Source organism: Salmo salar, chromosome 19, assembly GCF_965601325.2.
Source record: "Salmo salar chromosome 19, fSalSal1, whole genome shotgun sequence".
Taxonomy (NCBI): domain Eukaryota; kingdom Metazoa; phylum Chordata; class Actinopteri; order Salmoniformes; family Salmonidae; genus Salmo; species Salmo salar.
In genome coordinates this window covers 72,360,108-72,385,394 of record NC_138309.1, presented here as the reverse complement: position 1 = coordinate 72,385,394, position 25,287 = coordinate 72,360,108, and the positions used below count along the sequence as shown (strand labels likewise).

The following is a 25,287-nucleotide window of genomic DNA, read 5'->3' as shown; positions in this document are numbered from 1 at the left end:
TCGGCACATAGAAAGTGATAGAGCCATAAACAACTCCCCCATACAACCATCAGTTAGTGCCACAACGCCGCTCATTTGGGAGGAAATGTAATGATATATTTCATGAGTGTGTGTGCGTTGTTAACATCTGCCTAAGTTACTGCCCAGATATTCCAGTCTGGACGACCAGACGACGGGTCCGGAACGGCGATCCCAAACCGGACATCCGCTGCCGAGCCATGGAACGGACATCTTCATTTGCAGAGACCCTACCCGGGTCGACCACCAGAGGGGGGACTGCAATAGCAACCACCAACTGGACATCTGCTGCCCAGCCTTGGAGCGGACTTCTTCATTTGCAGACACCCTACCCGGGTCGACCGCCAGATGGGGACCACAACGATGATCCACAAGCAGGACAACCCACGTTAATTTTTATGTTGGTTTACAACATGCAGTTTAATCGCAAGATTGAACCCAACATGGGGGGACTGTCATGACGTTGGCCTGTGGGTAAGTTTTATGACCCCCCCCCCCATAAATACCTTTCTCCCTTCCCCTCTCTGACCCTACTGAAGGACTTGAATAGCCTGTGTTAAATATAGAGAGTCTGGGAACATCAAACAAATGGGGAAAAAGAACCATATTTTGGTAATAAAACCAGTTGGAAATATGCTTGTGAACGTAATGAGTATGTATGTCAGTTCGGTTGTCATCTGAGACATTATGACTGATGACAGGACGACATAAACTGTACCTGAGAAAGTATACACCCTCTAGTTATCAGAGTAACATGGAATTGTTATGCAATTGAAATGTTTGATATTGAAATTGTTTGTTAGGAGATTAAATGTAATTTTAGCTTCCAAATGAGAGATTTGGGTGTTCATAAGGAAAGTGCCCTGCTTGATCAGTGGCCCACCCTGTGAAGAGGAGGGGTTATAAACGATGAAACACATCCTTCCCCCCTCTCCACTATATAAGCCTTTGACGAAAAGATAACCAGGTTGTTCCAGTACGTGAGGTCTGCAGCCTCTACGTTAGAAGGACACACGTCAAGTACAGAACTAAGCCAACCTCGGCGTGAGCTTTGGTGGCGAATGGTATGAACTTTGAGCTTATTCACTACAGAAGTGATACTTCCTAGCCGTTGAGTTAGCAGCGGCCGCTGTAGACGTGGGCTAGGAAAGGACGGACGACGGATCCAGTCTAACAGACGGACGAAGATACCACCACGTATCCAATTTACCACCAGAGACATTCTTCCGAGGACAGGAAGATCTGTTGGCCAACCCGGCCAGCATCTACGACCAATCTACCGAAGCGCAGCTCAGAGTAAATATTTATTGCATTTTCCTTTTCCAAATGGGCGGTCATTTAGAATGCATAAGATAATGTATTTGCGATAGCATAGCTGCTGTTTCTTTGTTCCTAAATCTTCCCGCTCTTTCATTCAAGCCCAACCCCCTTTCCTTTGTGTAACCAGCCATGATACAGGTTCCGTCCACCAGGACGTTTTCTGTATGACATCATTTGTGTTCTGTGTATTTGTAATTCTGTGTGATTGATTTAGGTATTTAGTAAATAAATAATTAAACCCAATTTTGTATTGCTGATTCAACTTTTACAACTTTCATTATGAGACTGAAAATAAGATAAGGGTTAATATTGACTGCTACCGATGTAAAGTATTACTAAGTATTTTAAGAGTTTATTCGGAAGATAACGGATCTATAAACGTTCTTCTGTGGTGCCCCGACTTTCTAGTTAATTACATTTACATGATTAGCTTAATCAGGTAATATTAATTAGAGAAAGAATTTTATAGGTTAGCATGTCATATCACTTAATCCGGCATAGCCAAAGACACGACACCTGTTACCACTCATTCTGACATCTTGGGGAGATGAGAATCGTAGGCTGAACAATTTATAGGATACGGACCAAGAAACGCCTGAGTTTATTTAGTAGGCCCACTGTAAATACTACAGGTAGGACTAGGCACTGCGGGCCTAAGAGGGTTTAGCCACCAGAAGGTTAGGCTAGGCACTGCGAGCACTGCATACCTAGGTGGGTTTAGCCCCCTAATAGGTTAAACTGGAACACTGCGGGCACAACGTGTTCAGGAGGGTTAAGCCACTTAATAGGTTAGATTAGGGGTTGGAGTTTGTTTAAGTGTCTGTAGTATATATGTTATTTGGAGATGTTGGGACATCCATGTACTAGTACGATAGGTTATAGAGAAGAAGTCCATGTAGAGGGACAAAGGCAGGAAGTACATTCGGTGAAGAATAGTAGATATCCGAGAATATCTGTGCTTAAAGATGAAACACTGTCAGTGAGTGGAAATGTGGATGGTGATAAAAGGTTGCCTATAAGTTCTGGAAGAGAGCCACATTCATGGTTTGAAAAGCAAGAAGATATTCAAACATTGTTTGAACATGATTTGTGTGTGTTAGCAGTAGCAATAAAGGAGGGGTTGGTTTATGCCCTATTGGGGTGGGGATCCCTGACAGATTATGTGGAAATAGGAAGACAACTGTGAATAATTTTGGTAATGTATGTTGTCAACAACAGTGATATTTGAGGCGTAAGCCTGGAATAAAACATGTCACCCGTATTCTCCAGTAATAAATTGGCAGACGCTTTAGTTGGTTCGAATACAAGGTATCAGGTCATGTGACAATTATTAGGCACCTATACAATAACTACTCTCCAGGAAGTGGGTATCACTACCTGAAAAATAGTTAGAATTGGCGTGTATTAGAGCCGAAGGTGAGGAGATCTAAACACCCTGTACACCATCCAGAGAGGCATCAGATTAATAACTATTGAAATGGCGACCGATGGCTACGATTCTCCTTTTCAAGCGGGGCTAGAAGAATTCAAGTTTAAGCCATAGATGCGCTAAAAGAAGCGCACAAGGAATCTGCCAATTCGTCTCGAATATGGAAAACATTTTGCAAACGGGATCAAATCGGTCAGCATTTCCCTGCTGAGGGAAAATTTAAAAAAAATAAAGAACTCAGAGATGCTGTTGTGGTATGGCACAATGACATCAATGATAAATTGCAAGCTCAATATACAAGCGTTTTGATGTCAGCGTTTTATCAACCGAAGAGCATAACTGATAACTCAAATTAAATATATGCAGGATCATCTTGTCCAGACGACTAACAAGTATGAGGCAACTAATAAAATATTTGAAATAGCAGATGGTCGGGCTCATGAATTAGATGAAAAGAACCAGGACCTCTCGAGGGCTCTGGAAAATAATCTAAATAAAGTCCAACAATTTATGGCTGTCCTCCAGCAGCATCAGAACACATGTGGGGGGTATATAGTTTTGCCACTTCCTCACCGTTCGCCCCGGGATATCATGTATCCCAGGCTAAACAGGACATGTCTCAGTTATATCCCTCTCATATAGAGGAAAAATAGCATTTTGGGTTGACAGAAACAGCAGAGGGACGTATCCCCAGTCCAGACATAGTAGTCCCGGACTGGATCATAGATCTGAGGGATCCCGGAAACAATAGAGAGGTGTGCCCGCTTCGTACTCATGCAGTTGCGATGACTTATTATCCCGGGCAGAGACACCCAGAGGGAGGGAACCCCATTCTGCCAGATGGCCAATCAATAACACAACTCCAAATTCAACACCAACACCAGCTGCTGAGTATTTGTGAAATGCGTAGCATAGTGAAAGAAGCACCTCAGTTTATCCGTTTCCTGAGGAAACAGGGACACATTTTTGAATTTGATAATATGATGATAATTTTGTCTGTTCCCTATTGCAAAAGAGCAATGTTGGCACAATTAGTGGGAAACTATCATACTCCCGCCTGGTCGTCCTCTTGTGAGGCAACTTCTCAGGAACAAATTGAAATATTTGTGACAGCTATTGGAAATATTTTGTTCTGCCCTGACATTAACAAAAGTAGTAAATGCACTTAGGGTCAAAATGAGGGGGTACGTGAATACGTTGATAGGATGGAAGACACATTGTGTCCTAATCTGGCACTAGCAGATCATTTGAATGAAAATGCAGGAATTTGTACCTCCGCTTTGATGTCAGGGTTGAAACCCACTGGCAAAACTGCTATTGCAGGGGTGGTGGACCAACACTCCACATGGGCGGAGATAGTTCAAGCCGCATTGAGAGTAGAATCTAATTACACTCACTTTGCAGTGTGTATAGTCGCTGCCCAACATACCGCCAGTACCGGTAATGGATTCAAGAGTGAGAAAAATGAAATCAAGCGGAGAGGTGTGGATGTATTTTTTTTTTGTTGATAAATGTAGAGACTCAGAGTTACAAAATGGTATATATCATACACTGCATTTTTGAGGAACAATGGGTAAGTAATTCTGCTTTGAAAGTTAAAAAACTTTCAAAAGCTCTTCTTTGTTTAGCCCCACCCATCTCGTTTCGCGCTCAGAGCGTCCAGAGCGCACACTTGACGCTCTGGCCGATGATTTGTTTACATCTGGATAACATGAAAACAGCCTAACAAGCTCTACTGGCAACAATTTCATGATGCTTTTTTGCTGACCTTTACTGACACCAGCCATATTCAATGGGTGTTGTACACTTTAAAGAAATGTAGCTATCTAGCTAGGTAAACAATTACCCTAGCTAGGTAAACAACGTGTAAGATCACACACATCATGTAACTTTAGCAAACGAGCCAGCAAGCTAATGTTAGCAAGTTAAACAACAATGCACAGAGTACCAAATCAAAATACTACCCTGCATGAATCTGCTGTGAGCTAATCAACCAGGTTTAATGTTAGCTAGCTAAAATCAGGCTCTAACAAGCAAAGCAAATGGCTCTGGCATACGAATAATAACGCCAACTAGGGAGCCAGCCAATTAACGTAAGCTAGCTAGCTAACAGTACAGTCATGGCCAAAAAGTTTTGAGAATGACACAAGTATCAATTTCCACAAAGTTTGCTGCTTCAGTGTCTTTATATATTTTTGTCAGATGTTACTATGGAATACTGAAGTATAATTACAAGCATTTCATAAGTGTCAAAGGCTTTTATTGACAATTACATGAAGTTGATCTAAAGAGTCAATATTTGCAGTGTTGTCCGTCTTTTTCAAGACCTTTGCAATTTGTCCTGGCATGCTGTTGTCATGACGTTGCCCTCTTTGGGTATAGTAAGGACCATCCCACCTCCTCTGCACCACCCCCCTCTCTCTCTTCCCCCTACACCAGGCTCTGTTAGGCAGGTCATAAATTCCTGGAGAAGATTCTTCCTCATGGCCAGAGAGAGAGTGAGTTTTCATAGAGAGAAAAAAAGAACTTTTTCCACCTCACAGAACTTGAGAACTGAACAATACTCATGTTCTGGAGAATGTATAAACAGTCGGTGAAGTAGCCGGCTACAAACTGGTCCGTTTGGTACAATTTTGTGAAACTCATGAGAGACAATACAGCAACATTACCATAACCCTGTTTATACAAGATTCTCAGTTGTGAGGCATGCATCTAATTGTTGTATAAAATGAATGAGTAAAGATGAAACTATTTGCGAAATTATGTAATGTGATTAAAAACTTTTTAATGAAGGAAACTCCAATTCCCTTTGGAGTTTAACTAAATCATAGGCCCGCCCCATGAGCACAGACATTGATCTGGCGTCGTGGGACAGCCCCTTTCTGCTCTTCCGAATATAACCCCCACCTTGGGAATTTATCTTCAGACCATGTTTCTCTCAATTACGAGAGGGCTAAGGTTTGAGTAGAGACCAGCTTACCTCGATAACCACGAGAGGGCTAAGGTTTCAACAATCGCTGAATTCTTAACCATACCATGTGGTTAAACTCTGAGACTACTGAACCGACAGAATAAGAACAAATCTTTGATACTAATTACTAGTCTGCAGCTAGGAATTTGGTACCATTGAGCGCGAAGACCGACAACCGCCGAAACATCTGTTTTATAACAACATTGCTGAACTATGCATTCTAACCATTGCAGAGAGAGCGAGAGGGTGGACAAACTCTCCAACAGAAACAAACTTTCCAACAGAGATCACGACGACACACTGAGCGTAAACATATATATTGATTGCAATTTATCCCGAATGAGTGAGCGTTCATGTGCAAAGGTTTAGCATTTCAATTGTTATAATTATCAGCTTTGTAGTGTCTTTTATCTTTCGCACCCTCAGTCCCTTTGTCTAACAAGCCGCCATGCCGGTTTAGCCCACTAGAGCACATTCCCCTATCATTTCCTTGTAACCATATCTACTTGTTTGTTTGTGTGCATTTCTGTTATTATTTAGTTAGTTAATAAATCAATTATTTTAGACAACTGATGAATGAATGTCTCATAGTGAAGACTGGGTTCGCGCTTGGAATGAGACTAACGTGAGGTAAAGATTAATTCATTAATTAGAAGAATAATTGATCAGATAATAAAATATCTGAACGTTATATTAGGAAAATTGTAACTTTGTAATCTGAATATTTTCCTTGGTGCCCCGACTTCCTAGTTAATTACAGTTACATGATTAACCTGTTGGGGCTAGGGGGCAGTATTTTCACGGCTAGATAAAAAAACGTACCGATTTAATCTGGTTACTAATCCTACCCAGTAACTAGAACATGCATATACTTATTATATATGGATAGAAAACACCCTAAAGTTTCTAAAACTGTTTGAATGGTGTCTGTGAGTATAACAGAACTCATTTGGCAGGCAAAACCCTGAGACATTTTCTGACAGGAAGTGGATACCTGATGTGTTGAATTACCTTTAAGCCTATGCCATTGAAACACACAGGGGCTGATTAATGTTTTGGCACTTCCTATTGCTTCCACTAGATGTCACCAGCCTTTACAAAGTGTTTTGAATCTTCTACTATGAGATCTGACCGAACAAGAGCCTTGGAACGGTGATGGCCGATTAGACTCTGGCGCGCGAGGTCATGTTGGGTACCCTCGTTCCAAAACGTTTTAAAAGAGAATGCATTCGTCCACCTTGAATATTATTCATGTTCTGGTTAAAAAAGGCCCTAATGATTTATGCTATACAACGTTTGACATGTTTGAACGAACGTAAATATATTTTATATATTTTTTCCCCTCGTTCATGACGAGAAGTCCTGCTGGCTTAGATCATGTGCTAACAACACGGATCTTTTTGGATATAAATGATGAGCTTTTTTGAACAAAACTACATTCGTTATGGACCTGGGAATTCCGGGAAGTGACATCTGATGAAGAGAATCAAAGGTAATGGATTATTTACATAGTATTTTCGATTTTAGATCTCTCCAACATGGCCGTTTGTCTGTATAGCAAAGCATATTTTTCTGGGCGCAGTGCTCAGATTATTGCAAAGTGTGATTTCCCAGTAAGGTTATTTTTAAATCTGGCAAGTTGATTGCGTTCAAGAGATGTAAATCTATAATTCTTTAAATGACAATATAATATTTTACCAATGTTTTCTAATTTTAATTATTTAATTTGTGGTGCTGACTTGACAGCCGGTTATTGGAGGGAAACGATTTCCTCAACATCAATGCCATAGTAAAACGCTGTTTTTGGATATAAATATGAACTTGATAGAACTAAAAATGCATGCATTGTCTAACATAATGTCCTAGGAGTGTCATCTGATGGAGATTGTAAAAGGTTAGTGCATCATTTTAGCTGGTTTTATGGTTTTGGTGACCCTGTCTTTGAATTGACAAAACATTACACACAACTCTTGTAAATGTACTGTCCTAACATACTCTAAATTTATGCTTTCGCCATAAAACCTTTTTGAAATCGTAAAACGTGGTTAGATTAAGGAGATGTTTATCTTTCAAAGGGTGTAAAATAGTTGTATGTTTGAAAAATTTGAATTTTGACATTTATTTGGATTCAAATTTGCCGCTCTTGAAATGCACCTGCTGTTGATGGAGTGCACCACGGGTGGGACGCTTGCGTCCCACCTAGCCCATAGAGGTTAAGTTTAATCACGAAATAATAATTACAGAGAATTTTTGATAAAAATAAGTCTTCAGTTTAATGATGCCAAAGACACGACACTGTCAATTAACTTCTGGGCCACATCCTGACTGATGGCAGCCCATTCTTGAATAATCAATGCTTGGAGTTTGTCAGAATTTGTGGGTTTTTGTTTGTCCACCCGCCTCGAGGTTGACCACAAGTTCTCAATGGGATTAAGGTCTGGGGAGTTTCCTGGCCATGGACACAAAATATCGATGTTTTGTTTAGTTATCACTTTGCCTTATGGCAAGGTGCTCCATCATGCTAGATTAGGCAACGTTCGTCACCAAACTGTTCCTGGATGGTTGGGACAAGTTGCTCTCGGAGGATGTGTTGGTACCATTCTTTATTCATGGCTGTGTTCTTAGGCAAAATTGTGAGTAAGCCCACTCCCTTGGCTGAGAAGCAACCCCACACATGAATGGTCTCAGGATGCTTTACTGTTGGCATGACACAGGACTGATGGTAGCACTCACCTTGTCTTCTTCGGACAAGCTTTTTTCCAGATGCCCCAAACAATCGGAAAGGGGATTCATCAGAGAAAATTACTTTACCCCAGTCCTCAGCAGTCCAATCCCTGTACCTTTTGCAGAATATCAGTCTGTCCCTGATGTTTTTTCTGGAGAGAAGTGGTTTCTTTGCTGCCCTTCTTGACACCAGCCCATCCTCCAAAAGTTTTCGCCTCACTGTGCGTGCAGATGCACTCACACCTGCCTGCTGCCATTCCTGAGCAAGCTCTGTACTGGTGGTGCCCCGATCCCGCAGCTGAATCAACTTTAGGAGACGTTAAACAATGAAGAATGTAAACAAAATAAATCCTATTCATAATGAATAATCAGATGTGTTGCAAGCTTAATTTTCTCATTTATTTTATCTCCAGAGCCCGCATCACTCTCCGCCTAATGGCCTCAAACTGCTCCATTTTGTTTCTCTCCGTCGGCCACACGCACTTTGAACATTTGGACAATAAAGCATTTAAAGGCTGACATTGGTTGATTTTAATACTTGTGACAGGCAAAATTCTAACTCCACCCATAACCTTTGGACTTTTTAACATTCCCAGAAGGCATGGATTATTATAACCTACTGTAGGCCTAAAACCTATGGATTTAACCTTCTGAATGAATGATTATATTGAAGATAGAAGCTGCCTCTTAATGAGTTCCGAGAGCTGATCTGTTATCCAACGATGATTATTATTATTATTATTATTATTATTATTATTAACCCTGTATTATAATTATATAACATCCCCTTAGATATTCTCTGTAAGGTTTTACATTTCTAACTCAATATCACAGACCATATTTTCCCTAATGAAAAATTCCCCTTAGATATTAATTTAGAATCCTCCAATCCTCTAAACTTAATTAGATCTACAGGGACTTTTTATTGATCTGCAAGTATTTTCATTCAGAAGCCGCCACTTAATGAGTTCCAGGAGCTGTGTCATACCAATTATTATTGGATTATTCACCATGACAAACACTTGTTAGTATAACATTTAAAATGATGTGCAGTTAAATTTTTATATTGAATTCAATAATATATTTGTACCACTGTAGATGCTGTGTTTGTATTTACAGTAGTGATAGACAGCTGGAGGCATTTTGTTTTCACAAGTTTAGCAGGCTGGGAATTCTGCAAACAACGTTTCCATGATGGGCTATTAGCAGGTCAATAGACTCGTCATACCTTTACAAAAGGATAGTCTAATAGCTCGGCTAGTTGTGTGAAAATCACTCCAACTTACAATGTATTAAGTACTATACAGTTTTACATTTCTAACTCCAAACCTCATGCAACCGCAAAATGTCGGATAAAGCATATACTGTACACTATTTGTTCATCAACAACTTTATGCTTTAGTTAATAAAATAATGATAAAAACACTATTTCAAAATGCAGTTGTTTATTTCAACTATCAGCAGGAAAATAGACTCTTGCTGAGTTTAGGGAGTTGAAATGTATTAATGGATGTTTGGAAGGCATGTCACTTCTCTCATCTTTTTTGCATAGCTCACCAAATGCACTGTTTTCTAAACACATCTGGATGGATCCATAACAAATTACTATGGGAATATCACTGAATGACAGAGCATGGGGACTAGTCTTGATAAATCAATCAGATTTTTATTTGGAAATGTTAGGATTATTTTTGCTCTGATGCACATGGATCAGATTCAAACTTTGAAGACAGAGATTCAAGTCACTGGACGCAGACCAGCAGAAAGAGAAACATTCTCTAAGGGCAGAGATAGGGGCGACAGCTGATGCATTGGTCCAGTGAGTCACTCGTCATTGTCGGAGCGAGTCAGGCGGAGAATGAAGCGTTGAAGAGGGAGAGGAATGAGATCCATGCCAGGCACACCTGTGAGCTCTGGAACTCCACCTCCTGTTTGCTCTTCACTCGCAGTCACTTAGTAGCCTAGGCCTACTCCCGACCGGTCACGTTGTACAGCACCATATTTTCCTAACTGAAACCCTTAATTAAATCGCTTTAGCCGTGATTGTAAAATTAATAAAGGCTCCCTTTGTTATTTAGTTTTATAACAAAAATGCTTGACTGTATTTAAAGACATGGATGACTTGTATGCTGTGTGATGACATACACAAATTACTGAGTGATTGATTGATGTACTGTACATTTAAGTAGGCCTTTATGCCAATAAGTAAGTTACGATAAAACAGCTACAGTAACAAATGCATTTTCGTTTTTCTTGGAATAGAAACAAGTGCAATACAGTGCCATATTTTCCTAGCGGAAACCCTTAGGCCTACAGTACATCTGCTACAGTAAGAAATGCATTTCTGTTTTTCTTGGAATAGAAAAACCCTAATATTCATCAAATTAATGAAGCTACATTTCTAAAAATCAATCCTATATAGTCTGTTCTATTCAAGCCTCCCTTTGAATCTTAGGCCTACAGCTCCATGTCATTTCAATATGTTAGCTTCTCAAAGATGCCCTCTGGTGGGCAAACTAGCACTAACTAACATTAATGGCAACAATGGCTGACACTTAAATAACGTGTCATAGAATTTTGCTGCATGGAGCTGTGCCACAGTATGACACAACTTTTAAAGGAAGAACCACTGTATCAAGTGTTTTAATTATGATTCGGAAAGGAGAGAAAGAGAGAGAGAGCACTGCCCCTAAACTGCGAGGAGAACACAAAGTAGAGGGGAGGGTGCAATGCTCAAATTTATTGGTAGGGAGGGTTTCCTTCCTCGAAACCTTATCGTTTAGTGTCCTCCGAGAGGGAGGTTACTAGGGAACCCACTAGATGGCGTAGCAGTCGGATATGTGTTTTTGTCTTGTCCCTTCCTGTCCCTTGTAAACATCGTTATTCCTTGTTTTTTTCCCACATATATATAATGTACAGTACATTAATATATATATATTTTAATATCACTTTCTATCTACGGACTGAATATACTCTCCTGCAACCCGCAGACCCGATAAGCCTCTTGCTAACGTCAATATGCCTTGTCCATTGCTGTTTTGGTTAGTATTTATTGCCTTATTTCACTGTAGAGCCTCTAGCCCTGCTCAATACGCCTTATTTAACACTTCAGTTCCACCTAACACACATGCGGTGACATCACCTGGTATAAATGATATTTCTAGGGACAATATCTCTTTCATCGTCACTCTATGCACAGGTTTACCCTCACTGTATACACATCCTACCATACCTTTGTCTGTACATTATGCCTTGAATCTATACTACCGTGCCCAGAAATCTGCTCATTTTACTCTCTGTTCTGAACGTACTAGACGACCAGTTATTTTATCCTTAAGCCGTAACCTTAGCCTACTCCTCCTCTGTTCCTCTGGTGATGTGGAGGTTAATCCAGGCCCTGCAGTGCCTAGCTCCACTCCCATTCCCCAGGCGCTATCATTTGCTGACTTCTGTAACCGTAAAAGCCTTGGTTTCATGCATGTTAACATTAGAAGCCTCCTCCCTAAGTTTGTTTTATTCACTGCCCTAGCACACTGTGCCAACCTGGATATCCTAGCCGTGTCTGAATCCTGGCTCAGGAAGACCACCAAAAACCTTGACATTTCCATCCCTAACTATAACATTTTCCGACAAGATAGAACTGCCAAAGGGGGCGGTGTTGCAATCTACTGCAGAGATAGCCTGCAGAGTTCTGTCTTACTGTCCAGGTCTGTACTCAAACAATTCGAGCTTCTGCTTTTAAAAATCCACCTTTCCAGAAACAAGTCTCTCACCGTCTCTCACAAGTCTCTCACAATCTAAGCTTGATGCCCTCAATCTCTCACAAATGATCAATGAACCCACCAGGTACAACCCCAAATCCGTAAAAATGGGCACACTCATAGATATCATCCTACCCACTTGCCCTTCAAATACACCTCTGCTGTTTTCAACCAAGATCTCAGCGATCACTGCCTCATTGCCTGCATCCGTAACGGGTCTGCGGTCAAACGACCACCCCTCATCACTATCAAACATTCCCTAAAACACTTCAGCAAGCAGGCCTTCCTAATCAACCTGGCCCGGGTATCCTGGAAGGATATTGACCTCATCCTGTCAGTAGAGGATGCCTGGTCATTCCATAAAAGTGCCTTCCTCACCATCTTAAATAAGCATGCCCCTTTCAAAAAATGTAGAACCAGGAACAAATATAGCCCTTGGTTCTCCCCAGACCTGACTGCCCTTGACCAGCACAAAAACATCCTGTGGCGTTCTGCATTGGCATCGAATAGCCCCCGTGATATGCAACTTTTCAGGGAAATCAGGAACAAATATACACAAGCAGAAATGTGCATCCTGTAGCACAAACTCAAAAAAGTTCTGGGACACTGTAAAGTCCATGGAGAATAAGAGCACCTCCTCCCAGCTGCCCACTGCACTGAGGCTAGGAAACACTGTCACCACCGATAAATCCACTATAATTGAGAATTTCAATAAGCATTTTTCTACGGCTTGCCATGCTTTCCACCTGGCTACCCCTACCCCTGCACTCCCCACAGCAACTCGCCAAGCCTCCCCTATTTCTCCTTCACCCAAATCCAGATAGCTGATGTTCTTAAAGAACTGCAAAACCTGGACCCCTACAAATCAGCCGGGCTAGACAATCTGAACCCTCTCTTTTTAAAATTATCTGCCGAAATTGTTGCAACCCCAATTACTAGCCTGTTCAACCTCTCTTTCATATCGTCTGAGATTCCCAAAGATTGGAAAGCTGCCGTGGTCATCCCCCTCTTCAAAGGGGGAGACACTATAGATCCAAACTGCTACAGACCTATATTTATCCTACCCTGCGTTTCTAAGGTCTCGAAAGCCAAGTTAACAAACAGATCACCGACCATTTCGAATCCCACCGTACCTTCTCCGCTATGCAATCTGGTTTCAGAGCTGGTCATGGGTGCACCTCAGCCACGCTCAAGGTCCTAAACGATATCATAACCGCCATCGATAAGAGACATTACTGTGCAGCCGTATTCATCGACCTGGCCAAGGCTTTCGACTCCGTCAATCACCACATTCTTATCGGCAGACTCAACAGCCTTGGTTTCTCAAATGAGTGCCTCGCCTGGTTCACCAACTACTTCTCTGATAGAGTTCAGTGTGTCAAATCGGAGGGCCTGTTATCCGGACCTCTTGCAGTCTCTATGGGGGTGCAACAGGGTTCAATTCTCGGGCTGACTCTCTTCTCTGTATACATCAATGATGTCACTCTCGCTGCTGGTGATTCTCTGATCCACCTCTATGCAGATGACACCATTCTGAATACTTCTGGCCCTTCTTTGGACACTGTGTTAACTAACCCCCAGACGAGCTTCAGTGCCATACAACTCTCCTTCCGTGGCCTCCAACTGCTCTTAAATGCAAGTAAAACTAAGTGCATGCTCTTCAACCGGTCACTGCCTGCACCTGCCCGCCCGTCCAGCATCACTGTTCTGGACGGTTCTGACTTAGAATATGTGGACAACTACAAATACCTAGGTGTCTGGCTAGACTGTAAACCAAAGCCCCATATAAGCATCTCCAATCCAAAATTAAATCTAGAATCGGCTTCCTATTTCGCAACAAAGCATCCTTCACTCATGCTGCCAAACATACACTCGTAAAACTGACCATCCTAACGATCCTCGACTTCGGCGATGTCATTTACAAAATAGCCTCCAACACTCTACTCAGCAAATTGGATGTAGTCTATCACAGTGCCATCCGTTTTGCCACCAAATCCCCATATATTACCCACCACTGCGACCTGTACGCTCTCGTTGGCTGGCCATCGCGTCATACTCGTCGCCAAACCCACTGGCTCCAGGTCATCTACAAGTCTCTGCTAGGTAAAGCCCCGCCTTATCTCAGCTCACTGGTCACCATAGCAGCACCCACCCGTAGCACGTGCTCCAGCAGGTATATCTCACAGGTCACCCCCAAAGCCAATTCATCCTTTGGCTGCCTTTCCTTCCAATTCTCTGCTGCCAATGACTGAAATGAACTGCAAAAATCATTGAAGCTGGAGACTCATATCTCCCTCACTAGCTTTAAGCACCAGCTGTCAGAGCAGCTCACAGATCACTGCACCTGTACATAGCCCATCTGTAAAAAGCCCATCCAACTACCTCATCCCCATACTGTATTTATTTATTTATCTTGAACCTTTGCACCCCAGTATCTCTACTTTCACATTAATCTTCTGCACATCTACCATTCCAGTGTCTAATTACTTTGCCACCATGGCCTATTTATTGCCTTACCTCCCTTATCTTACCTCATTTGCACTCACTGTATATAGACTTTTATTTTTATTTTTTGTACTGTATTATTGACTGTATGTTTGTTTATTCCATGTGTAACTCTGTGTTGTTGTATGTGTCGAACTGTTGTGCTTTATCTTGGTCAGGTCGCATTTGTAAATGAGAACTTGTTCTCAACTAGCCTACCTGGTTCAATAAAGGTGAAATAAAAATACATGTAAAATGGTAGCTTGGACTCATCATGAGAGGGATAGTAACGGTTTTTGTTTTACCATGTCATCAGAATCCTAATGTTAAAGCACATCAATACATATGGCTTGCTGGATGATACATTACACCCGAGGATGAGGATAAAGGTGGCTGGCATGGAGACTAGCATTCCATTGGCATTGGACAGAATGGATGGATGGTTCTTGCCCCAATCTCAGGGTGGTGTGAAATGATTAAATATGTATTTTCTCTCTTTCCTGTTCAAGTCCATATGTTTTCTAGGTGTTGTGGAACATTAGAAGGATCATTGTTCCAGAGGATGGATTGCTGGAAATGGACTAATTGACTTCAGAATGTTTTAGTATGTTTATAACTATAGAAGTGGATTCGCAGTAGTGACTAACATGTTCTGGGTTAGATGGAATGATTTATGTGCAAATTTATTTGTGGTACATATGGGGCCTGTGTTTGAGACAAAATGTTTGCATATGGGTGTTAGTTGCAGAGTCTGGCAGGACCGACATCAGTGTATTCTGTGAAGTCCCAAAAACCAAGGCATTAACGTTACAGGGAATTGGGAAAGCGGAATGGAATGTGACTGGATCGGAGATCTGTATGGCTCATAAATGAAAGAAGGGGTATAAGAGTCTCTGTGTATAGTGATATCAGGGGATAGCTCGTAGGAGGGGAAGGACAGCTAACTGTGCACAATATAGAGACTACTATGAAGTTCAATTGATCGTCACACATACCCAGGTCATGGTGGGAGTAGCAGAGATAGTGTTGTCATTTCAGACACTATTGTCAACTTTCAGTGAGGGGTTCGTCAAAGGTACCATGCCTGAAGGACGCTATAGTGATTAAGGCCACTGCAAGTGTATATCAGGTGGCCATGGAGGAAGAAGGAGATGGGGAGCGAAGTGAAAATGACATGGCTTGGAAACACCTCTTGGAAGCAGGGAAGACTGGGTGAAAGCATGAGGAGTTTTTTTAGGGTCTTCATTTTTGTGGAACCCAGCAGGCATAGAGTCAGGCGAAGAGAGAGTGGGAATCGTCATGTTATCAAACGTAGGTTTTTCATTGCATATATAATTATGCAAAGCTCAACGCATTATTAATACTTTTGTGTTGCTTTTTGCTTTTCAAGTCTTGTGCTATTACTGTCATATGAACCAGAAGGAGGAATTGGAGAAAGTCAAAAGCTCCAGCTGAAATGTCATCAGTTGTCCGATGAGAGAGAATTAAGAGTGTGCATAGTGTGATTATAGATCAGAGGCTATAAGTTTTGGAGGTGTAAATAGACAAATCAACTGTGAATGTCAATCATGTATTATTATTCTTTGTTTCATTAGGAGGGACTGTTTGGTTGTAATTTGAAATACTTGCTACACCAGAAGTTAATGTTTATATATAGAAGGAATGTATATGGTGTGGTCAATTAAGGGTGGATATGAGCCATGGGAAGGAGCCTAGCAACAAATATATAATGTTTAGAGAAAAAGAGGAGACTCCACCTAAAGGGAGTATAAATACTTGTGCTGGTGGGATAATGTATTCGTCTAATGCAGCTGTGTTACCCAGTGGGTGAATAAACTTGGTTTGCACTTTACTAGTCGTCTGTGAGTTTTTACTCCGTTTATTTAGAACCTAACAAACGTCACTCAGCTCCGTCATATCCTCACATGGTCTCCTATCATTGCTATGCGGATGACATTCAACTACTTTTCTCCTTCCCCCTTCTGACAACCAAGTGAAGACACACATCTCTGCGTGCCTGGCGGCCCACCACCTCATCCTTGACAAGATGGAGCTGCTCTTCCTCCCGGGGAAGGCCTGCCCACTCCAAGACCTCTCCATCATGTTTGACAACTCCAGTGTCCCCTTCCCTGCAAAGAACCTTGGTGTGACCCTGGACAAAAACCCTGTCGTTCGCTGTAAACATCAACACAGTGACTCGCCCCGGCAGGTTCATGCTCTACAACATCCGTAGAGTACGACCCTACCTCACACAGGAAGCGGCACATGTCCTAATCTGTCTGGACTACTGCAACTCACTGTTGGCTGAGCTCCCCGCTTGTGCTATCAAACTTATCCAGAACGTCACAAGCCACCTGGTGTTCAACATTCCCAAGTTCTTCCATGTCACTCCTCTCCCTCTGCACAATCTACTAGCTTCCAGTCAAAGCTTGCATCCACGACAAGACCACTGTACTTGCCTACGGAGCAACAACTCTACCTTCAGTCTATGCTCAAACCCTACACCCCAACCTGAGTACTCCGTTCTGCCACTTCTGGTCTCTTGGCTCTCCCAACCATACTAAGCCCAGGGAAAACTATTTTCTGTCCTTGCACCCCAATGATGGAACCAGCTTCCACCTGAAGCTAGGACAGCAGAGTCCCTGCCCATCTTCCGAAAACCTACCTCTTCAAATAGTATTTTAAATAAACCCACAGCTGATAGCTGCTTTATTGAAGAAAAATGTATTTACACTAACCACGTTTCCATCCACAGTTTTTATGTCATAAGGTCATACCGTATAAAAAAACAATCACCACAGCTGTGATGGAAACAGGAAGTTTTGTTACAATTTCATAAATCCTGACAGATAATTTGTTCGTTCGACATGGTGGGATCTTCTTTGTGTCTGTAAAATTCATTATGCATGAAATGCCAGTGGAAATGCCTTGATGCTCAAATATTGATATAATAACCATCATATTGAAGTAAACTTGGAGTCACGCAATGATATGGTGTGTGGTCCTACCACTACGACTTGGAAAGCAAGCAGTTTATTAGGCTACAGATGAAATAAGATGAACTTCACAGGGTGGTGAAAGTGCGCTTTGATCTTGATGCTCCTTTCCAATAAATATCGAGGGTCTTATTCTGCTGACATGATGATAGATTCTTGACTGCCGTTTGACAAATAAAAATATTCTCGCTCTAATCAACAATCATTTCATCATGTAGATTATACCCGCACAGCCTAGCCACACTGTATCTGCAAGCTGTTGGCTAGAGCGCATATGCCAAGACCAGACAGAGTAGGCACATTTGCTATTTAAGGCAACAGTTTTTGTGACAAAACTATTGTTAGAGTTAAAAATGCGATGGAAAACTATTGAACTTTAGATTTTTATTCGGTACATGAAAACTTAAATGAAAAAGTGCATTTTGTGTGCACTACATCATCACGCACTGATTTTTATCCACAAAAAGTCAATTAGGTGGAAATACATCACGGGTGGGAAAATGTGCATATTTTCTTTATGCGGATTCTAGAGTATTCACATTAAAATCTGTCCCAATTGGATGGAAGCCTAGATATGTGGTTGTCCCACCTAGACATCTTAGGATAAATGCACTAAGTGTAAGTCGCTCTGGACAATGACTAAAATGTAAATGTGCATTATGGTCGGGCAAAAATATAAATTGGTAAAGGTTTTGTTGAAGGTATTGAGATTACTCAAAACAAGTATAAATTCAATGTGTGCATGTGTCTGTGTGTTTATTTGCGGGTATGCGTGTGCCTGTGTGTGTGCTGACCTGCGTAGCCCTCCACCATGGTGATTCTGAAGTAACCACGGAACGCAGACACTGATGTGATGGTGTAGGTCAGGATGTTGTTAGGGGGAGAGTCCTCATCTGTCGCCTGAGAGAGAAAGATAGAGTGATTACAAGTTATTATTTTTATAATTTTGTTATTACAATGTATATAATTCAAGTGCAGTTGTAACATTGATGTGTTGGCAATATTTACTCAATGTTTGTCATGCCAATAAAGCAGTCTGTATTTTAATTTGACAGGGGGAAGAGAGAGGGGGGATAGAGGAAGAGGAGCAGTGGAGAGGAGAAGTGGGAGGGGGGTTGGAGAGGGAGGGAGAGAGAGAAAGAGTGTGTTATTTTGTGAGTGAGTGAGTGATAAAATGAATGAGACAGACAATGTTTGTAGGAGTTTGGATGCACAGATGGATGCACAGATGGTACAAGCCTGTGGATAAGACAGCAGGCTGTCAGTCAGTGTGTTATTGGGTAGATTAGAATTTAGGCCCATTATTAGCATACCAGTGTTAAAGATGCACTCTCAAACTTTGAACAATTTCAGCCAGTAGTTTTGAAAGTGGTGCTCACAAGCCAAAAGGGGTCCCTGTTTTTTGTGTACTACGTCATCAAATTGTATACTACGTCATCAACTTTTTGGGGTGCAATTCGCATGATATGTTACAGATCCAATCTGAACTATATGTAACGTATTTGTTGTCCTTAAGATCCTGGACTGCATATTTAATATTGAATGAACACCAGAGGAGCAGAACAGCAAACAGGGAACAGCCAGAAGTGTGAATGTCCCATTCCAATGTGTGTGTGTGTGTGTGTGTGTGTGTGTGTGTGTGTGTGTGTGTGTGTGTGTGTGTGTGTGTGTGTGTGTGTGTGTGTGTGTGTGTGTGTGTGTGTGTGTGTGTGTGTCGATCTCTCTCTCTCTGTGTCCCATTCTAGGTTAATCCAAACAACAATAACACCCAGAACTACACTTGGAATGAATAGAATATTAATCCTGAAGCATTGAGTCATTGGAGCTTCCTAGGGCATCAGTATGGTTTGGACATGTAAAACGCTGACTTGGGTACGTATGCAAAAATGTTTATGATAATGTAGAGATTTGACTGGTTAGTTCTCTGACTGAGAAAGCACTACTCTCATCTCTCTCAAATCAATCCTATCTCTATATCTCTTAATCTAACTTGCTCACCTTCGCACCTCTCTCTCGCTCTCTCTCTCGCTCTCTCTCTTGCGCACTCTCTCTCTTCAAATACTTTATGATAAGGCATAACCCTCCGACCAACTAAGAGGGGTGAAAGATAAAGAGAGGAAAGGAGAGGCGGAAGCAGGGAAACAGAGACTCTGGGAGGCAAAGAAAAGGCATTATTTGTACTGAGGAAGAGACAGGGTAGATGGGTGTGGGGCTGAAAGGGAGAAAAGCTTTTGTGTGCTTTGTGTCACAGTATCCCCTTCCCCATCATCTCTCTCACTCCTTTCCTTTTGGCTTCACAGTACCCCTTGTTCTCTCTCTCTCTTGCTCTCTCTCTCTCTCTTGCTCTCTCTCTTGCTCTCTCTTGCTCTCTCTTACTCTCTCTTGTGCCCTCTCTTGCGCTCTCTTGCTCTCTCTCTCTTGCGCTCTCTTGCTCTCTCTTGCTCTCTCTCTTGCGCTCTCACTCTCTCTCTCTCTTGCTCTCTCTATCGCGCTCTCTCGCTCTCTCTCTCTCTTGTGCTCTCTTGCTCTCTCACTCCTGTGCTCTCTCTCTTGCGATCTCTTGCGCTCTCTCGCTCTCTTGCTCTCTCTCGCTCTCTTGCTCTCTCTCTTGCGCTCTCTCTCTCTTGCGCTCTCTCTCTTGTGCTCTCTCTCTTGTGCTCTCTTGCTCTCTCTTGCTCTCTCTCTTGCGCTCTCACTCTCTCTCTCTCTTGCTCTCTCTATTGTGCTCTCTCGCTCTCTCTCTCTCTCTCTCTCTTGCGCTCTCTCTCTCTTGTGCTCTCTCTCTTGCGATCTCTTGCGCTCTCTTCCGCTCTCTCGCTCTCTTCCGCTCTCTCGCTCTCTTGCGCTCTCTCGCTCTCTTGCGCTCTCTCGCTCTCTTGCTCTCTCTCGCTCTCTTGCTCTCTCTCTTGCGCTCTCTCTCTTGCGCTCTCTCTCTTGTGCTCTCTTGCTCTCTCTTGCTCTCTCTCTTGCGCTCTCACTCTCTCTCTCTCTTGCTCTCTCTATTGTGCTCTCTCTCTCTCTCTCTCTTGCGCTCTCTCTCTCTTGTGCTCTCTCTCTTGCGATCTCTTGCGCTCTCTTCCGCTCTCTCGCTCTCTTGCGCTCTCTCGCTCTCTTGCGCTCTCTCGCTCTCTTGCTCTCTCTCTCCTGTGCTCTCTCTCTTGCGATCTCTTGCGCTCTCTCTCTCGCTCTCTCTCGCTCTCTTGCGCTCTCTCGCTCTCTCTTGCTCTCTCTCTCTTGCGCTCTCTCTCTTGCGCTCTCTCTCTTGCGCTCTCTTGCTCTCTCTTGCGCTCTCACTCTCTCTCTTGCTCTCTCTATTGTGCTCTCTCGCTCTCTCTCTCTTGCGCTCTCTCGCTCTCTTGCGCTCTCTCTCGCTCTCTTGCGCTCTCTCTCTCTTGCACTCTCTCGCGCTCTCTCGCTCTCTCGTGCTCTCTCGCTCTCTCTGCCTTGCACTCTCTCGCTCTCTCTGTCTTGCGCTCTCTCGTTCTCTCTGTCTTGCGCTCTCTCTCTCGCGCGGTCTCTCGCTCTCTCTCGCGCGCGCTCTCTCGCTCTCTCTCTTGCGCTCTCTCTCTCTCGTGCTCTCTCTCTCTTGCTCTCTCTCTCTCTTGATCTCTTGCGCTCTCTCTCTCTTGCGCTCTCTCTCTCTTGCGCTCTCTCTCTCTTTCGCGCTCTCTTGCGCTCTCTCTCTCTCTCGCGCGCTCTCGCGCTCTCTTGCGCTCTCTCTCTCTCGCGCTCTCTTGCACTCTCTCTCTCTTGCTCACTCTCTCTTGCGCTCTCTCTCGCTCTCTTGCTCACTCTCTCTTGCGCTCTCTCTCTCGCACTCTCTCTCTCGCGCTCTCTCTCTCTCGCGCTCTCTTGCACTCTCTCTCTCTTTCTCACTCTCTCTTGCGCTCTCTCTCTCGCACTCTCTCTCTCGCGCTCTCTCTCTCTCGCGCTCTCTTGCACTCTCTCTCTCTTGCTCACTCTCTCTTGCGCTCGCTCTCGCTCTCTCGCTCACTCTCTCTTGCGCTCTCTCTCTCGCACTCTCTCTCTCGCGCTCTCTCTCTCTCTCGCTCTCTCTCTCGCACTCTCTCTCTCGCGCTCTCTCTCTCTCTCTATCTCGCGCTCTCGCTCTCGCGCTGTCACTCTCTCTCGCCCTCTCTCTCTTGCCTTCTCTCTCTCGCCCTCTCTCTCTCGCCCTCTCTTTTGCGCTCTCTCTCTTGCGATCTCTTGCACTCTCTTCCGCTCTCTCGCTCTCTTGCGCTCTCTCGCTCTCTTGCTCTCTCTCTCCTGTGCTCTCTCTCTTGCGATCTCTTGCGCTCTCTCTCTCTCTTGCTCTCTCTCGCTCTCTTGCGCTCTCTCGCTCTCTCTTGCTCTCTCTCTCTTGCGCTCTCTCTCTTGCGCTCTCTCTCTTGCGCTCTCTCTCTCTTGCGCTCTCTTGCGCTCTCACTCTCTCTCTCTTGCTCTCTCTATTGTGCTCTCGCTCTCTCTCTCTCTCTTGCGCTCTCTCTCTCTTGCGCTCTCTTCCGCTCTCTCGCTCTCTTGCGCTCTCTCGCTCTCTTGCGCTCTCTTGCGCTCTCTCTCTCTTGCGCTCTCTCTCTCTCTTGCACTCTCTCGCGCTCTCTCGCTCTCTCTCGTGCTCTCTCGCTCTCTCTGTCTTGCGCTCTCTCGTTCTCTCTGTCTTGCGCTCTCTCTCTCGCGCGGGGTCTCGCTCTCTCTCTCGCGCGGTCTCTCGCTCTCTCTCTCGCGCGCTCTCTCACTCTCTCTCGCGCGCTCTCTTGCGGTCTCTCTCTCGTGCTCTCTCTCTTGCGCTCACCCTCTTGCGCTCTCTCTCTCTCTCTTGCGCTCTCTCTCTCGCGCTCTCTCTCGCGCGCTCTCTTGCGCTCTCTCTCTCGCGCTCTCTCTCTCGCGCTCTCTCTCTCTTGCTCTCTCTCTCTTGCTCTCTCTCTCGCGCTCTCTCTCTCTCTTGCGCTCTCTCTCTCTTTCGCGCTCTCTTGCGCTCTCTCTCTCTTTCGCGCTCTCTTGCGCTCTCTCTCTCTCTCGCACTCTCTTGCGTTCTCTCTCTCTTTCGCGCTCTCTTGCGCTCTCTCTCTCTCGCGCTCTCTTGCACTCTATTCCTCTCTTGCTCACTCTCTCTTGCGCTCTCTCTCGCTCTCTCTTGCGCTCTCTCTCTCGCACTCTCTTGCGCTCTCTCTCTCGCGCTCTCTATCTCGCGCTCTCTCGCTCTCGCGCTGTCACTCTCTCTCGCCCTCTCTCTCTTGCCTTCTCTCTCTTGCCCTCTCTCTCTTGCCCTCCCTCTCTTGCCCTCTCTTTTGCACTCTCTCTCTTGCGCTCTCTCGCTCTCTCTCTCTTGCGCTCTCGCTCTCTCTCTCTTGCGCTCTCTCGCTCTCTCGCGCTCTCTCTCTTGCACTCTCTCTCTTGCTCCCTTGCGCTCTCTCGCTTGCTCACTCTCTCTTGCGCTCTCTCTCACTCTCTTGCGCTCTCTCTCTTGCGCTCTCTCGCTCTTTCTCACGCGCTCTCTCATGCGCTCTCTCTCTCTCTCGCACTCTCTTGCGCTCTCTCTTGCGCTCGCTCTCTCTTGCGCTCTCTCTTGCGCTCTCTCGCTCTCTCGTGCTCTCTCGCACTGTCACTCTCTCTCACGCTCTCTCGCTCTCTCGTGCTCTCTCGCGCTGTCACTCTCTCTCGCGCTCTCTCTCTCTCTTGCACTCTCTCTTGCGCTCTCACACTCTCTCTCTCTTGCGCTCTCTCTCTCTTGCGCTCTCTCTCTTGCCCTCTCTCTCTTGCCCTCTCTCTCTTGCGCTCTCTCTCTTGCGCTCTCTTGCACTCTCTCTTGCGCTCTCACACTCTCTCTCTCTTGCGCTCTCTCTCTCTCTTGCGCTCTCTCTCTTGCGCTCACCCTCTTGCGCTCTCTCTCTCTCTCTTGCGCTCTCTCTCTCGCGCTCTCTCTCTCTCTTGCGCTCTCTCTCTTGCGCTCTTTCTCTCTCTCTCTCGCTCTCTTGTGCTCTCTCGCTTTCTCTCTCTTGCGCTCTCTCGCTCTCTCTCTCTCTCTCTTGCACTCTCTCGCTCTCTCTCTTGCGCTCTCTCGCTCTCTCTCTTGCGCTCTCTCGCTCTCTCTCATGCTCTCTCTCTCTTGCGCTCTCTTGCGCTCTCTCTCTTGCACTCTCTCTTGTTCTCTCTTGCGCTCTCTCTCATTCTCTCGCGCTCTCTCTCTCGCGCTCTCTGTCTTGCTCTCTCTCTTGCGCTCTCTCTCTTGCTCTCTCTCTTGCGCTCTCTTGCGCTCTCTCTCTCTTGCGCTCTCTTGCACTCTCTCTCTCTTGCACTCTCTCTCTTGCTCTCTTGCACTCTCTCTCGTTCTCTCTCTCTTGCTCTCTCTCGTTCTCTCTTGCTCTCTCTCTTGCGCTCTCTCTCTCTTGCGCTCTCTCTCGCTCTCTCTCTCTTGCTCTCGCTCTCTTGCGCGCTCTCTCTCTCTTGCGCTCTCTGTCTCTCGCTCTCTCTCTCGCGCTCTCTCTCTCGCGCTCTCTCTCTCGCGCTCCCCCGCGCTCTCTCTCTCGCGCTCTCTTGCGCGCTCTCTCTCACACTCTCTTGTGCTCTCTCTCTCGCACTCTCTTGCCCTCTCTCTCTCGCGCTCTCTTGCCCTCTCTCTCTCGCGCTGTCTTGCGCTCTCTCTCTTTTTCAATTTTTCAATTCAATTCGCTTTATTGGCATGACGTAACAATATACATATTGCCAAAGCTTATTTTGGATATTTACAATATATATAAAAAAAGAGAATCTTTCTCTCTCTTGCTCTCTCGCTCTCTCTCGCTCTCTCGCACTCTCTCTCGCGCTCTCTTGCTCTCTCTCACTCTCTCTCTTGCTCTCTCTCGCTCTCTCTTGCGCTGTCTCTTTCTTGCTCTCTTGCTCTCTCTCTCTCTTGCTCTCTCTCTGCTCCCCCGCTCTCTCTCTCCGCGCTCTCTTGCTCTCTCTCGCGCTCTCTTGCTCTCTCTCGCGCTCTCTTGCTCTCTCTCGCGCTCTCTTGCTCTCTCTCGCTCTCTTGCGCTCTCTCGCTCTCTTGCGCTCTCTCCCTCTCTTGCGCTCTCTTGCTCTCTCTTGCGCTCTCTCGCGCTCTCTGTAGCGATCTCTCTCTTGCGCTCTCTCTAGCGCTCTCTCTCTCTCGCGCTCTCTCTAGCGCTCTCTCTCTCGCGCTCTCTCTAGCGCTCTCTCTCTCGCGCTCTCTCTGATCCAGGGTTTTCGGAGGCTTGGGGGTCTGGTCATTGGCAAATCCATAATCGCTGATACGCACACTTTACACTTGCTGGCTTCCTTATTTCTCTCAGGCATCATATTAATTGCCAGACTGTTTAAGGTTAGCTTCGTCTAATCAAATACAGCAAATAGACCGTTCAGTCCCTGCTCACACACACACTCCCGCACACACAAACACATACAAATAAATGCAAATAAAGCACGCGGGAGACCTTGAAACATGCTGAGCTGTACCAAGCCAAGTCCCAAATGCCAAACTACTCCCTATTTAGTGCAGTACTTTTAACCAAGGTCAAAAGTAGTGCACTAAATACGGAATAGGATGACCCAAAAGTAAAGCACTAAATGGGGAATAGGCTGAAA

General features: G+C 44.6%; 1 protein-coding gene across 1 annotated transcript in view; it reads right to left on the bottom strand.

Annotated features, from left to right (window-relative positions):
- Nucleotides 1-25,287, bottom strand: part of LOC106579432 (cadherin-23) — a 692,150-nt gene that overhangs the window by 307,544 nt on the left and 359,319 nt on the right. The window contains exon 16 of the mRNA XM_082965932.1: nucleotides 18,498-18,603. Coding sequence (XP_082822058.1) covers nucleotides 18,498-18,603 — 106 coding nt within the window. The remainder of the gene's footprint in view (nucleotides 1-18,497; nucleotides 18,604-25,287) is intronic.